This window comes from Myodes glareolus, chromosome 16 (assembly GCF_982192425.1).
Source record: "Myodes glareolus chromosome 16, mMyoGla1.1, whole genome shotgun sequence".
NCBI lineage: Eukaryota > Metazoa > Chordata > Mammalia > Rodentia > Cricetidae > Myodes > Myodes glareolus.
In genome coordinates, this window is record NC_142041.1 from 40579555 (window position 1) to 40596050 (window position 16496).

General features: G+C 46.6%; 1 protein-coding gene across 1 annotated transcript in view; it reads right to left on the reverse strand.

The window, feature by feature from the left end:
* Positions 1 to 14276, reverse strand: part of LOC125391239 (gamma-aminobutyric acid receptor subunit rho-1) — a 38865-nt gene extending 24589 nt beyond the window's left edge. Inside the window, exon 1 of the mRNA XM_085677265.2 lies at positions 14035 to 14276. Within this exon, the coding sequence (XP_085533391.1) occupies positions 14035 to 14156 (122 nt within the window). The 5' untranslated portion in view covers positions 14157 to 14276. The remainder of the gene's footprint in view (positions 1 to 14034) is intronic.
* Positions 14277 to 16496: the final 2220 nt, after the last annotated feature.

Sequence of the window (16496 nt, forward strand, 5' to 3'; positions counted from 1 at the left end):
GAAGGACCCCCCATGAGGAGACACAGAGAAGGACCCCCCATGAGAAGACACAGAGAAGGACCCCCCATGAAAAGACACAGAGAAGGACCCCCCATGAGAAGATTCAGAGAAGGACCCCCCATGAGAAGACACAGAGAAGGACCCCCCATGAGAAGACCCAGAGAAGGACCCCCCATGAGAAGACACAGAGAAGGACCCCCCCATGAGAAGACACAGAGAAGGACCCCCCATGAGAAGACACAGAGAAGGACCCCCCATGAGAAGACACAGAGGACCCCCATCAGAAGACCCAGAGAAGGACCCCCCATGAGAAGACACAGAGAAGGACCCCCCATCAGAAGACACAGAGAAGGACCCCCGAAGTCTTTCCCATTGTCCTTAATACGTTAAAGCAGAATTTCTTGTTCTATGCCAGACACAAGCTAGAAAGCAGAGTAAGCATAAAGCGGGTGGAAGCAGCTCAGAAAACGACTCTGGCGCTTCTATGTGCATCCCTACCAGAGCCCAGGGAAGGCGGGTAGACGACCACCTGCTTAGGTGACAGTATAGCTAGCATGAAATGCTTTCAGTGCCATTTTACAAGTTACAGATAAGAAGGTTGTTGAAGTTAAGCATAACACAAAACAGTAATATGAACAACTGGCCCAGCCCGAGTCATCCCCGTTGCCGGGGCACTGCTCCTACTCATTATGTGAATAACTCGTCACTCCTCACAGTGCTTTACCTGGCAGACCTCCCCATTAGCCCCGTTTCACGTGTGAGTAAGCCCAGGCAAAATACCCGGAGCTCAAGAAGCAGTGGCAGAGCTAGGCACTGAATTGGTGGTCTGGATCCAGGGTTTGGAAGAAATGTTGGCCACATTGTCTTTCTTGATGATCTTCCTCCCTCTCCCCATTAGAATTTGGTTTGGTCTCCACCCTTATTTATTTATGGTTTGAGCCAGGGTCTCTCGCTGAACCTCACGGCTTTGGCTGCCATGTCCAGTCTTTTATGTGAGGTCTGAAACTCTCTAACTGAGCCATCTCCTAGGCTCAGGAATTAGGGCTGAAGATCTGTGTCCGCTTTCCTGATGAGGAAGTTAGCAGGGGCCTTGTGAGAAACTGGAGCTCAGCAAGTGCTGACTGAATGAACCCCCAGGAGGACATGAAGAAAGACTAGGCATCCCCCAGAATGATGCAGGGTGGACAACCGAGGTGGTTTGGATTGAGCAGAGCGTGGCACTTTTTGAAGACTTCTCTCCATTTGGATGGCGTGAAAACTTCCAGCCACTGGGATGTCTGAGTCTGCTCGTTGCTCTTCTTTAGCGGGGTGTGTGTGTGTGTGTGTGTGTGTGTGTAGGGTGTTTCCCTTCAACAGTTCTACAGTGGGCCTGTGAGGACAGAATGCTGCCAATGGCGGAGCTCCTGTATAATTCCGTTCACTTTGCTGACCACGTTGCCTCTGAGAGGAGAGAGAGCTTCATTTTGACAGGGAGACAAGGACTGGTTGAAGAAAGCAATCTTGCTTTCTTGGCATTCTAACAGCTAAGGAAAGAAATCTTTTATGATTTAGAGGTGTAGTTACTCAAAAGGGAGCCCTTTTCTCGTGTGCTTAAGGCTCAGAGTGGGACAACCAGAGTCACAACACCCAGCTAGTCCCGGCTGAGCCTCCTCTTCCTGTCCCCTCTTCCGCACTCTCTGTCCCCACCACCTTACAAGTGGAATCACGTGGTTCTTGACAAGGGGCAGCACACTGCCCTCTCTGTGCCTTGCCTCTCTGGTCTAGACATTGCACCAACACTGTGGAGTGAAAAACAGACACGCACCCTCCCCCTGAAAACCTTCGCCTTCAACATCAAATGCATAGAAGTTGGGAGACAAGGCTCATAATCTACTGCGCATTGCCAGCTCGCTGCATTTCATAACAGTTGAAGTACATATGCAACGACCCACACAATCCTGCCAACCACCAGGAAGTGACTGTGTTGACTGGGGTTTTGTCAACTTGACCCAAACCTAGAGCCATCTGGGAAGAGGAACTTCAACTGAGCAAATGAATCCATCGGACTGCCTGAAGGAAGTCTGTAGGGCATCTTCTTGGTTAAGGATTGATATGGGAGGGCTCAGCTCAACGTGGGTGATGTTGCCCCTGGACTGGTTGTATAAGGGAGCAGGTTTAGGGATTGGAGGGTTGGCTCCGCAGTTAAGGGTGCTTGCTGCTTTTCTAGAGACTCCGGCTCAATTCCCAGAACCTACATGGTAGCCCACAAGCCTCTGTATCCTCTGACCTCAGCAAACCCCAGGCACGTATGTGGTACTCATACCTGCATGTAGGAAAAACACTCATACACATGAAATAATAAAACAACCTTTACATTTTTTCAAATAAAATCTGAGCAAGTTGTGAGGAACAAGCCAGCAAGCAGGGTCCTCCATGGTCTCTGCTTCAGTTCCTGCCTTGAGCTCCTGCCAGGATTTCCCTTCATTGACTATGAGATGAAAGGAACATTTCCCCAAGTTTCTTTTGGTCATGGTCTTTATCATAGCAATAGAAAGCAAAGAAAGACACTGAAATATGACCCAGGCTGTGCACAGAAGAAACAGACTGGAAGCTGCCAAATGACTCATCCAAGGTCTTTGGTAAGTTCGTAGCTGTGTCAAGTTTCAAACCAAGCCCTTCTTATTGTTCGGAGACTCTCTTCCTACCACTGCGCCATCCACTTTGGAGATCAAGAGTGATTCCTATTGCCTAGAACTGTTACACCTACGTCACATTACACGGGAACTTGTCAGGGACACAGTCAAGGGTCTGTCATGCCTTGCGGCATGTGAACTCTGACTAAGTTAATAAACGTGTTCTGGAGGAGGGAGAGGGCGCTGAGATGGTTGTTTTATGCATGTGGATAGAGAAACTGCTGCAAGGAGGTGACAGTGACAGAGGCACAACGTGGATGAGAGGACATGGTGGTGCTCAGGCGGAGGCACAGAGTGGACAAAGGCCATGAGGGGGTAGGACTCAATGTTCTCAAGGAACAGCTGGTGGGCCAGGATCATCCTGAGGCAGAATACAGAGCAGGGGCCAAACATCTGGGTGTACTCTGTGGGTCGCTCAGGTTAACCAAGCCCTGTCCTGGCCCTTAGTTTGGCGTGTCTGTCTACCAGGGTAGTTATTGAGCATTGGTCTTGGGTGTAGTTCCCGGAAGGAGTGATCTGGGGCAGCAGGAACTAGACCGTGAACCCCAGTTTTTCTGACCTGACAAGTGTCTCCTTCACTATGAAGGAATTGGAGACCTGCATGAATATGGAGTATCCCAACACTCAGGAGGTTAAGGCAGGGGGATTGGCACAAATTTGAGCTCAGCCTGAGTTGCATAGCAAGATCTTGTATCAGCTCCCTGCCCCCCACACAAATAAAAGAAGGAATGAATTGGGATTCGAAGTGTCACTGAGGGTGTTGGCGTCTGTCATAGGAGCAACACTGGAAGGTGGAAGACCTTTTAAGGTCTCTGTCTACTGCCTGAGGCCATGTTGGAAGGGTCAGTCACCTGGTGAGCCCACCAGAACCTGCCGGCTGCCCTGTATACTCCGTCCTTACACTGTGAGGATGTTCGTGGGATGTGGCATATCCTGGAGTGTCCTGGAATTTTTACATGGTCCCCATGGTGAGTACTCTGTCTTTTCCATTCAGATCTAAATAGTTCATCTTCTTTGATTCCCTAATAAGTGACTTTGGTAACTAGCAATCTGCTTCTTGAGTTACGTATTGCCTTAGTCACTGTTCTATTGCTGGAGAGACATGATGACCAAGGCAACTCTTATAGAGGAAAGCATTTGAATGGGGGCTTGCTTATAGCCTCAGAGGCTCAATCTGTTATCACCATGGCACAGAGCATGGTGGCAGGTAGATGTGGGGTAGAAGTGGCGGAGAGCTGCATCCTGACCCATAAGCAGAGAGAGGAAGGTGGGTCTGGCATAGGCTTTTGACACCTCAAAGTCCCGCACCAGTGGACTTCCTCTAACAAGGCCACACTTGTAATCCTTCTAATCCTTTCAAATAGTGTCATTCCCTGAGGAATAAGCATTCAAATACATGAGTTCATGGGTCCATTCTTATTTCAACCATCACATTCCAATCCCTGCCCCTCCCCATGGCCTGCAGTCATATCATAATGCAAAATGCAGCCAGTTTCAAAAGTCTTCATAGTCTACCACAGTCTCACAACTCTAGAAGTCCAAGGTCTAAGCGCTAAGATTCAAGGCAGTCTCTGTGTAACCCCTGGTATAACCAACATCAAAAAGCAGATCACATACCTCTATCATACAATGGCACATAACATACATTACCAGTCCAACAGGGAAGAAAGGGAGCATAGTGAGGAGATACTGGCCCAAAGCAAGGCCTAAAACCAGTGGGGCAAACTCCATCCCCTGTATCTCCATGTCTGATATCAAAGCACTCTTCAGATCTCCAGCATCTTTCAGTTTTGCTGACCGCAGCACACTTCTCTTCTTGGAGCTGGTTCCACACCCAGTCCACAGCTTTCCTGGTAGGTATCCTACAAGTCTGGCATCTCCAGCACCTTGGGGACCCCAAGACAACTCATGCTTCTCTTTCACAGCTTCATGCACTGGCCTCTCTGGGCCTCCATGTGGGGACACCCTGACATATGCCTGGCCTTAGCAGCTTTTCTTAGCCAGGGCGTAAGTCCATGACATCATTCTTGTATTCTTGACTCTAAAGTCAGAACCGTGCGGCTGAAGCTGCAGAGCTATGCTGCGTGCCAGGGCTGCAGCATAACACGCCCTCTTAATTAAATTTGCTTCAGCTCTCCGATGTTGATGTTTCCCCTCACTGCTCAAGGTTTTCTTTCTTTTCTTAAGTTGGGAGTTTGGCTAGGTGGGGTCTTGCTCTGAGGCCACCACCCCCTTTATTCCACTTAGCTTTTCTTTAGACTTTCATCTCCTTGAGTTCTGGGCTTAGCGCCATTACACTTCCTGGTGCCCCTTTCCTCCAGGAACTGTACATTTTGTGTTTTTCTTTGCTCAGTGTGTCTTTTTCATTATAGATCTACATAAGAGTTACCACTAGTAACGCCATGACAGAGTCAATACTAGCTTATCTTAAAATTTCCTCTGCCAACACTATTAATCCAAAACGCTTCAATTTAGCCTCGGGCAAATTTTCTTGGACAAGAACAGAAAGTAGCTCCAGTTTTCACCAACATATCTCAAGAATGATGTCTAGGCCATTTACTAATATTCTTTGCCTCTGAAACTTCTTGAACCAAGTCATTGGAATCTCCGCTGCTCTCAGCACCACTGTCTTCTCTGCTCTTACTAATATGGCTCGTTAAGCCCTGCTGAAAGCATTTAACTGCTTTCCTAATCCCAAATCCCAAATTCTACATTCCACCAATAAGCAATATGGTCAGGCCTGTTACAGTAATCGCCCTCTCCCTGATAACAACTCTGTCTTAGTCAGTGTTCTATTGCCTGGAAGAGACACTATGACCAAGACAACTCTTATAAAAGGCAGCATTTAACTGGGGGCTGGCTTACACTTTCAGGGGTTTATCAGCATGGCAAGAACATGGTGGCAGGCAGGTGTGGTGCTGGAGAAGTAACTGAGAGCTACATCCTGATCCACTAGCTGAGAGAGACTGGGGCTGTCGTGGACTTTTGAACCCCAAGCCCACCCTCAGACGTACTTCCTCCAACAAGGCCACACTTCCTGATTCTTCTAATTCTTTCAAATAGTGCCTGCCATTCCTTGACTAAGCATTCAAATATAATATATGAGCCAATGGGGGCCATTCTTGTTCAAACCACCACACATGTTCTAGGATGGTCAATGACAAAGTTTTCCGTAAACTTTCTAAGCTAGGTACATAGTCTTAATGTTCATGTGAAGGTATTTAAGATATGATTAACCTCTAGATAGTAGACATCAGGTAGGTGGATCTCATGCGATCAGTGGAAGGTATTTAGGACTAAAGTCTTCCAACCAGGAGGAATTCTGCTCTCAGGCTGCTTTTGTAACTCAAGACTGTAACATCAGCAACTGCAGTTAGGTTTGACAGCCTCATAAGTTGGTTCATTCTTTCGCTTATTTACTCATTCATTTCTTCTTTCCTTCTTTCCTCTCTCTGCTATGTAACACTAGGTTGTCTTTATTTTCTAGCCCAGACTAGCCTCTGATTTTCCTAGTAGCCCAGGGTGGCCTAGAACCCATGACAGTCTTCCTACCTCGGCTTCCCTATTGCTGGAATTACAGGTGTGTGCTTCCATACCTATCCACCACCAATCTCTGAAAGTCAAGTTTTTTTCAGATAATTTACATCTATCCCATTTTATATGCATGAAGATTTTGCCTGTCTGTATGCATGTTTGTGAAGCTTATGCCTGGTGCCTGTAGAGTTTAGGAGAGTCAAATCCCTGTAAACAGAAGTTATGGATGGTTGTGAGCCACCATGTGGGTGCTTGGAACTGAAACTAGACAGTAAGTGCTAGTCCCTGAACTTTTTAATAACTCATTTTTATTTTATGTACATCGGTGTATTATCATGTGAGGGTATCAGATCCCCTGGAACTGGAGTTTACAGACAGTTGTGAGCCACCATGTGGGTACTGGGAATTGAACCTGGGTCCTCTGGAAGAGCAACAAGTGTTCTTATCCACTGAGCCATCTCTCCAGCCCCCTGTCTCTGAACTTATTTGTAAAAATTATTTACAAATAAATGTCTCCCTTTCCCGTGAATGGCTGAATGAGTAGAGAGAGAGACAGGGATAGATCCATAGCTATACAACTGTTCCCATGGAGGTGCACAGCTGGTTTTACATGTGACCACTCTGGCACTGAACCCTGCACATGGGCGGGAGGTTTACACTGAGGCTAGACTAAAGAGCAGCCTGGTTTTGGCTGCACTTGCCTCTTGCTCTGTCTTGTCTTGGAGTCATTGGATCAAGCCATCCATCTGCCAGTATCACTGATAACTGTTCCCAAGAATCTGATGGGGCCCTAACACAAAGACCTGGGCAACTATTCATTGACCTTCCATAGGAAGCACACATTAAGAATGCGCTTGTCTGTCTGTGTCTCGGGAAGAGTCTACCTAGCCTGTTCCTGTTTTGCTGGTGCATGTCTGAATAGAAGTTCCCTGCGCCTTCCTTCTGGGAGACACTACTTTCACATTTAAAGTTTTAGAGCTTCCCCTCCCCTCAGCAGCTGTTTGACAGAAGTTCAGATTGTATTTCTCCCAACTCCCTGAAAAGCCTTTGTTCTGTGCAGCTGTATCTCCAATACCTACATAGCAACTTTTGTTTATCATTTTCATCTTTAAAAAATACCTTATATGGATGGATGTCTGTGTGTATGTTTGTGCACCACGTGTGTGCCTGGTGCCCACAGAGGTCAGAAGAGGACACCAGACCTGGATCTGAAGTGACAGCTGACTGTGAGCTACCATGTAGGTGCTAGGAACCAAACCTGGGTCCTCTACAAATGCAGCAAGCTCTTAGCCACTGAACCATCCCTCCGGGCCCGGCAGGTTCATCTTTTTCACTGTGTGCTCCTGTGGCTTTGGATAGGTGGCATCCTTGCTACACGAGTGAAGCTCCCACTGCTGACTAAATATATTAGGCATTAGAAAGAAAGCATAGCATGTTTGTCATGGACAGAGCCTGTGGCACAGAGCTGTTGGAGGTGAACTTGCTGAGTTCTCCACCTGGTTCCAGTCCCACCCCCTGACCCAGCATAGATTCCTTCTCTCCCTGCCCACTGACATCTATCTGCTCTTGAGAAGGCTCCTACATCCTGTACCACTGCTCAGTCTTCTATCTGACTGATTTTGATCTTGGTGTCGACTGACCCCATTGACCGTTCCGTTCTTAGGAAACCATTGACGCCTCTCTAGGATGCTTCCTTAGTCTGAGGCCCCTGGAGGACTCAGACTCTTTAATGATAATGCAGAAGCTGGTGAACGGTCACTTGGTAACTCTCTAACAAACGTGAAAGTCATCAATGGTTTTTAGTGTCCTTGACGCCTCTCTCCTCTCTCTCTACACTCACTTAGCTCTGGTCTTTAGTTCAACTTTCTTCCCAGAGACGACTCCTCAAAAGCCTTTCTTCTGTGTAAGTGTATAGCTGGGCCTGGTACTGAGCATTTAACCCAAGCCTTACATATATTAGAAAAGCATTTTATCAATAAACGATAGCCCCAGATCTTCTCCCCATTAGGCAAGGCCTCAAGAAGCCCAGGCTGACCGCAAATTCATTATGTAGCTGAAGATGATCCACCTCCCAAGTGCCGAGGTTACAGGCGTGTGCTACCATGCATGGTCCCAATCCCCTCTTTCACTAAGTTGTCTACACTGACTTTGAATTTGCTGTGTAGCCCACCTTTCTCCTTGTGATTCTCCTGCTTCAGCCTCCCAAGTAACTGGGATTGCAGGTCTGCATGCTGTACCCACTTCCTCTAACTTCTTCAGTGTTCTTCTTCCATCTTTTGTCCTTGCTTTTCCCTTCATGCCGTTTTCTCTGGCCCTCGATCACCACTGCCCAAGAGCGGACCCTTGAATCTGCATCTCCAGGCTCAGTTCTCCCCGAGCCGCCCATCCCTTCCTGAAGATGTGCAGGTGTTTCTCCATAGCCTTTAAGGGATCCAGGACCATGTGCTCTTCTTCATATGGCTCCTCTGCCTGCCCTCCTGCCCCTGACATGGCCACTCCCCCAGATGAGAAACCCAAATTCCTGCTGTGCATTCACCTGAAGCTGCTTTCTTACCCTAGTACCAAGCAAATCCTGGGAGTTCTAAGATGATCTGGGCTCCATCTCCCCAGCTCCGCTCATTCCACTATCAACCACTCACTGTCTCTCACCTGTTCCAGGGGTGGCCTCTGGTATTTTCTCTGCTTCCCTTCCTGCCCATCTGCCGTATTGCCTGGTGTGCAAGCAAGTCTGGTCTCTCTGGGATGGAGGTGTACTGGAGCTAGCTGGGTTTCTCAGCCTTTGGGGGGAGTGTGAGTTTTAGGATGGGAAGATCTTATGGAAGTAGTAGGCTCTGGCTTAGGCTACAGAGCCTGGGCTGGCAGCCCCGACCCGTAGTCCACACGTTCCCAGCTTCCAGTGAAGAGGGGAAGGATGTTATGCATCAGTCCGTTCTGGAAACTCTGCCCAGTGCCCTACACGATACATGAAGGTAAGTCACATTTGGATACGCCTTCAGAGAGATTTTGGGAATCTGGGTGAAAGTTTAGGCTACATGAAAACAAAACTTCACTCGAATGATGCAAGAGAAATTGGATCCACTTTCTACTTTTAAAGAAATATAGTCAAAACTACCTAGAGTTTTAGTATTTGTGTGTGCACCTGTATGTGTGTGTGTGTATGTCTGTGTGTGTGCACCTGTATGTGTGTGTGTGTGTATGTCTGTGTATGTGCACATACCTGCCCACACAACGGTGTCTGTGTGTGTGTGTGTGTGTGCACCTGTGTGTGTGTGTGTGTGTATGTCTGTGTGTGTGCACCTGTGTGTGTGTTGTGTGTGTCTGTGTATGTGCACCTGTGTGTGTGTGTGTGTGTGTGTCTGTGTATGTGCACATACCTGCCCACACAACGGTGTCTCTGTGCAGGTCACAGGACGGTTGGCGGGAGTTGTTTCTCTCCGTTTACTTTGCAGGATCCAGGCATGGAAGTCAGCTCTTCAGGGTCAGCAGCTAGAGACTTTACTCACACAAATATTTCCAGGCCCATACCCAGAGTTCTAAGTGTCTGCATGCTAGCTGATCCAGGACACTTTCTATTTTATTTTATTGTTGTTGTTCTTGTTCTTATTTTGAGACAGGGCTTCACTATTTGTACTGGCTGTCTGGAACTCCCTATGTAAACCAGGCCGGCCTCAAACTCACAGATTTCTGCCTGCCTCTGCCTTCTAAGTGCTGGAATTAAAGATGTGCACCACCACCTGGCTGATCCAGGAAACTTTCAAGTGTCTATCATAACTAAGTAATCATTATAATATTTGTAATAATAGGGGCTAGAAAAATGGCTCAGTGGTTAAGAACATTTGCTGCTCTTACAGGGAATCCAGATTCAGTTCCCAGTGGGTCCCAGCATTCATATGGTAACTCATGACTCCCAATACATCCTCTGACCTCTCCAGACAGTGTATGCATGTGGTATGCATACATACATACAGATAAAACACTCATACACACAAAATAAGAATCAATACATCTTTTAAAGTATATTTGTAATAATAAAGAAGAAGAAACTAAATGTTAATAAATAAAGGAAAAATACTTATATGGTGGTGTATTATGTATATTATACATTATTATGCAGCTAATCAAATGACCTTTCTATATACTAAAAATAAGTAAATATGTAGGTAAAATCATATTAAATATACTAAGGTTACAAAAATACATTCACAGACTTAAAAATTACAATGCGTGTCTTCCATAATAAAAAAATGAATAAGTTCAAAAAGTAGCTTTAAAAAAGAAAGTCTATTTCACTCTCTAGGCAAATATGGACACTTGTGATCTCTGTTCAGCTATCATACTACTCGTTCTTGCTAGAGCAACTATCTGGTGCTTGATGATAATATGCTCTTAGGGCCCCAAGTCTACTCAAAACCACTAGAAATAATAAATAAACAAATTGATCAATACAGTAAAGGTAGAGGACACACAAAAAAGCACATTTCTATATACTAGTAATGAGTCGTCCCAAAGAAAAGTCAGTAAAACAGTCCCTTTATAATCGCTACAGAAAATAAAATTCTTACGAACAAGGCCACGGAGCAGCAAAGGCACCGAGGACACACGCTAGGAAAATGACAGTCTGCTCCTTTAAGAGTGCTGGGGAGACTGGGCAGCACGCGCAGAAGGATGAACGGGACTCTTACCTCACATACAACACAAGAATGAACTCCAAATGGTCTAAAGACTTAAGTGTGAGCCCTGAAACTATGAAAGTGCTGGTGGACACAAGGAGAACTCTGTGCCTTGAGCTCAATGATGGTATTTCAGATATGCCTTAAATGCTCATTCCACAGAAGCAAGACCGGGCGATTATCTCAAGCTCACAGCTTCTGCACGGAGAAGGCAGCAATCAGCTGAATGACGAGGCCAGTCTGGGCGACAGACCTACGGACCGGGAGAAAATATTGGCATGGCCTACATCTAAGAGAAGGGTGCCAACAAAAATTCACAGGGAATTCAACTCAGTAAGAAAGTGCACAACCAGATTTAAAGCAGAATGAAGACACACCCCTGCCTGCCATTTTTCTCTTTCAAGAAGAGCCGTGCAGGTGGCCAGTGAAATCTGGAAAAGCTGGTATCAGTGAGGTGTGAAGTGGGGTTGAGTCCCCTGCGCGGTTGGCACAGAGTCATACAGCTGTTCCAGAAATCACGGGGCTCTCCAGACAACAAACGGAATTAGCATGCCATCGTATCTCAGGGCTTATACTTAGAGGTTTGCAATTCGGTGTTTTGAACAGATGTCTGCATTTCCACAGTCTCCACGGCACTGTTCCCAACAGCTAAGTTAAAGCACAAAGAGGGCGTGGTGCCTTCTCAGTAGTACAGTAAGCAGCCCTTTACTAAAGGGATGGCGGCCGTTGGTGGCGACCTGGATGAACCCGCAGGATGTTATTCAAAGTCTAAGAAGCTAAACACAGAACAGATACCTAATGCTAATGATTCTCAATCTCTCTCATAAGCCCAAATTTTGACCCAAATCTAATTCCCTATTTTTAAATGCCGGAAAGAGATCTTTACGGAGTTTAAAACCAATTCACGTCTTCTCTCTCTCTCTCTCTCTCTCTCTCTCTCTCTCTCTCTCTCTCTCTCTCTCCCTCGCTCCACCCCACCCCTCCCCCCCTCCCCCTCCCTCTCTTTCTCTTCCGGCTCTTTTCTCCCCCTCTAGCCCCCTCCTCTTGTTTTGCTTTGAGAGAGGGTTTTGTGTAGCCCAGCCCGGCCTCAGACTTATGTATTTGAGGATGACCTGCCTCGTCCTCTCAAGGGCTGAGCAACACTGCGCACTTAGGTACAACTTCTTAAATTGACTGTGCATCTTAAATACTGTACATCTCACTTACAGGCAGAGCCTAAAACAACTGAAGTCACAGAAGCCAAACAGAAGGACAGTTATTCAAGCCTGTTGAAATACGGCTCAGCTAAGTGACTGTAGTTATGATGAAGCTATGCTGTAGAATTTGGAGCTGTCAGCGTTCATTCTGGGTGTTCTCACCAAAATAAAATCCTAAGGGACCTGGAGAGTTGGCTCAGCGGTGAAGAGTGCGGCTGCTCTTCCAGAGGACCCAGGTTCAATTCCCAGCACCCACATGGCAGCTCACAACTGTAACTCTAGTACCAGGGGGTCCAGTGCCCTTCTTCTCATCTCTGTGGCACCAAACACACACAGGTTACACAGGCAGATATGCAGACAGAACACCCATACACACAAAATTAAAAAAAAAAAATGAAATTTACAAAAAAGCCTAAATATCCAAGGTGACAGATATGCTAAGTAGTCTGACTCAATCCACATTTATGTCTCTATTATGTCCTATACCCTGCTAACAATCAGTTTATAATACTTCAGTTTTTAAAAATTAATCAAGGGGCTGGAGAGATGACTCTAGTGGTTAAGAGCACTGACTACTCTTCCCAAGGTCCTGAGTTCAATTCCCAGCAATCACATGGTGGCTCACAACCATCCATAATGAGATCTGGCACCATCTTCTTGCCTGTAGGCATAAATGCAGGCAGAACACTGTATATATAATAAATTTATTTAAAAACAGTCAAAATTCATTTTCTAAAAGAGTTTTCTCAGTCTGTGGAGAGTTTTCTCAGTCTGTGGCTTCTCTAGAGAGGTTGCCGTTCTAAATGTGTCTTGAGAAAAAAGGCTGTGCAGCTTTCGGTGACAATTAGCAGGGTTAGTTAGTTTTAATTCCCAAGCGCACATCTGGGTCAAACAACCCCTGTGGGTTTGGGTTACGTCACTGCACAAATTCCATTTTCCCAAGCAATTTCTGACGCTCCAGGCACAGTGGTCCTCCTCCATGTGCTGCACCCTCCTCCGCTCCCCGCTCCACTCCCCCCACCCCCGGCTCGCTGTGCATGCTGGATATCTGAGCTCCTGGCTGTGTGATGTCATAGAAGCGGACAGAAAGTAGCTCGGTGAGCTGATCTGTGGAACTGCTGTTGGGGGGACTCAGACCTCAGGAGGGAGCATAGAGGAACAAGACAGGGTTCTGACCTTAGAGAGACACGCCTCCCTTCACATTATCTGGTCTTTTTCACTCTGGGGATTGGTATCCGAATAGAAGGGAGACTCAGGCTGGACTGGAAATTAACACTGATGACCAGAAGACAACCTTCTCTTCATCCATATCCTCATCGGTAAAGAGGGAGTGCTAGGCCTGGTCGTCTCCAGGGCCTGATTTACTGACCGACGCAGGTATGTCAGTGTGATAGACAGCACACGAAGCCAGTGTGACCTTGGAGCCAGGTGAGGCGAAGGCCTGGACTCTGGCTACCTAAACTCCATCTGCTTGGTGGCTACGGCCAGGGCAGCACGTCCCATCCTGGCCTCTCCTAGGCTGCAGGTAGGGGTGATACACCAATGCTGCTAGCTGTGTAGCCTGAAGAAAACAGTTTTCCAAACAAGACTGGAAAGAGTCCCACATTCACAACAGAAATAGTTACCAAAATCATTCCCCTAGATCGAAACTTCCATCAGTCCTGTGAGAATCTGTGCAGATATCAGTCATCCTTGGTTTTCAAAACCTGTACGATATTTTCTTTCTCAGAATCTTTTTTTTTTAATCCAAGATAATAACAAATTTAAGAATATATGCTAATACTGTCAAGTGTAGTACCATTACAAGGGGAAACACCACTCCGGTTTCTAGAAAGGGAAAGAGAAGAAGGAAGAGGGGAGAGGCTTCCGTCCAGATCTGGCCATGCTGTGGCCTGAGACTGGACCACGCAGCGCCTGCTCTTCATTCTTCCCCAGGCCTTGGCCTCCCTGTCACTCACTCACCTGCCCTTCTTAGACGCCTCATGAACTTCTCTTCCCGGCCAGTGCACTGTGCTGTCAGCAGCCAGAATCCATCCCCACCACAAAAGGAAGATGCCAAATTTCATATTCTGGACAGCCAACATAGATTTCCCAGTCAAACAGCTCTCCCGAGCAGCCGTGAGAAGGCGGAGAAGGAGCCGGTGGGGAGCCGCGGCCGGTCCTCTACGGCATCCTTGCTGTATTGTTATTAGGATGTTTACTCCTGCACAAATGAAGCCGCAGTCTGTAATCTGGCCAGCGGGAGAAAGCAATTTCCACTAACCCCACAAATCCTCCTGCGTCAGATGTCAGGGATTTTCTGAACTGAGGTTGAATTCCTGTGCCCTGTGGGACAGTCCTTGGAGCTGGTCTAAATTAGTTCGTCATCAAATGTGGTGAGGGTCTGGATTTTCAAGTCAGCTGGGCAGAGAAAAAAAGAAAGTAAATGTGGAAAGGCAGAGGCACTGTCTGTCTACTTGCCGTGATCCTGCCCTGATCTAGCTGAAGCTTCTAGATGTTTCTAGCTTACTCATGGCTTCAGCAACTTCGGGGTTGATACCTGGTGGGCGGTTATGACTGGGGTTAAGAGGGCAATGGGGAGAGGCTTAGTCATGGTGTGCAATGTTCCTCTCATCAGCCTCACTGGGCTTTTACATTTGGAAACGTCTGGAAATAAATGAACTGCCATCAAGTGTTAACCTTTAACACTTGCCCAGAGACCTTGGTACATAATCTGTAGGTCCAGGCTTCTGTCTCCATCACAGACAGAGTCAGGGTCCCATGGAAGAGGGCTACATCCAAGACTCCAAGTTACTGACTCTGTCAAGCTAAGCTCACACAGTTGAGGACTTTCAGACTGTGCTGACAGACTGAGCCAGGGTTCCCAGAATTCCATAGCAGAAAAGGGTATCCTGAAACTCAGGCTACCTGTCTGGCCTGTGCTTTCCGTATAGTCAAAGTTGTCTCTGAACTCCTGATCTTCCTGTCTCCAGAGGGGTAGAATCTTTAAGAGACAGGGCCTAGGCCAGGTGTTGTGGTGCATAGCTACAATTTCAGTATTCTGGGAGGCTGAGTCAGGAAGATTATACATTTGAGGCCAGCATAGGTTACATGGCAAGACTACATTGAAGAACCAAGACACTAAATGAAAGGAGGAGTAACTCGAGGAGAAGGAGGAGGAGAAGGAAAAGGAGGAGGAGGAGGAGAAGAAGGAGAAAAAGGTAGGAACTACTGTAAGATAATTAATGAGGAGCAGGTCCCATTTTGATGAGATTACTGTAGCTCTCAAAAGACCTTGCTCATTTCTCAGACTGTAGATTCTTATTAAAAGAGCAAAGGTGATGCCATGTTCAACTGCTCCACCAGCTGGATCCTACACATCTTTCTCCAGGGTCTCTCACTGAGTCTGCCTACCCCTCCCCTCCACCATCCTCCCCAGTCTGCCAGGTCTAGCCAGGGTCCCACATCCAGTGCCCTGACACAGACTGGTCAACTCTGCTGGAGTCACAACCAACCCTTTCCATCAGGACCCACAGTGCCTGTCCCCAAATGCACAGGCCCCTCCCATACCAAGTCCAACCTCTCTGACCAGTCAGAACCACTCCCACACTCCAGGCCTGGACCATGGACCAGGACGCACATCCCACACACCAGTTTCTGTCCACCTGACTTTACCCCACCAAAGCCATTTCCAACATTTAGGCCCAATCCACCTACACATCTTCTCTTTTGCCCCAACCTGTTCTCTCCATATCAGACTTAGAACTAACCAAAGAAATCTACATACCGAGATCACATTGCAAAAATACAAATAATATGATCAATCCAGTACTTTCTCTCCCAAACCTATCAGTCCTGTAGAAATGTTGGCCTATAGAAATGTTACCCAGATGAACCCCAGGACACAGAATTTAAAAGAAAAATCATAAACTTTATCAAATAATTAAAGAGTTTAAAGAATGCACTAGAAAGCGCTTAATGATATCAAGGAGAAAGAACTTGAGGACAAATGCCTGAGTGATTCCCAAGAACACACAAACATAAGGCTGATAGAAATGATGAAGACGGAATCCAGTAAGGAGAGAGAAATGATGAAGGGACCCAAGCTGAAATGAGGATGGAATTGAAAAACAGTAACGCAAATGGAAAACTCAAAGGAAAGTCTTATAAGTAGAATGGATCAGGCAGAATACAGAAGACACCAATGAAATTAAAAAGATTACAAAGGGATGAATTAAAAACCTGTATTTTATTAATCCTAAAAGTAATGGATAAATTTTTAGATCTAGCCAAATCGCTTAAAACCAAGAGAGGCCAACAGTTTAAACAGACCCTTTCTTAAATACTTTTCTAGTACCATGGCAAAACACCACTATGGAGGGAACTTCTAAAAGGAAGCTTTTAATTTAGGGCTCACAGTTCCAGAGGGTTAGAGTCTACGGCCA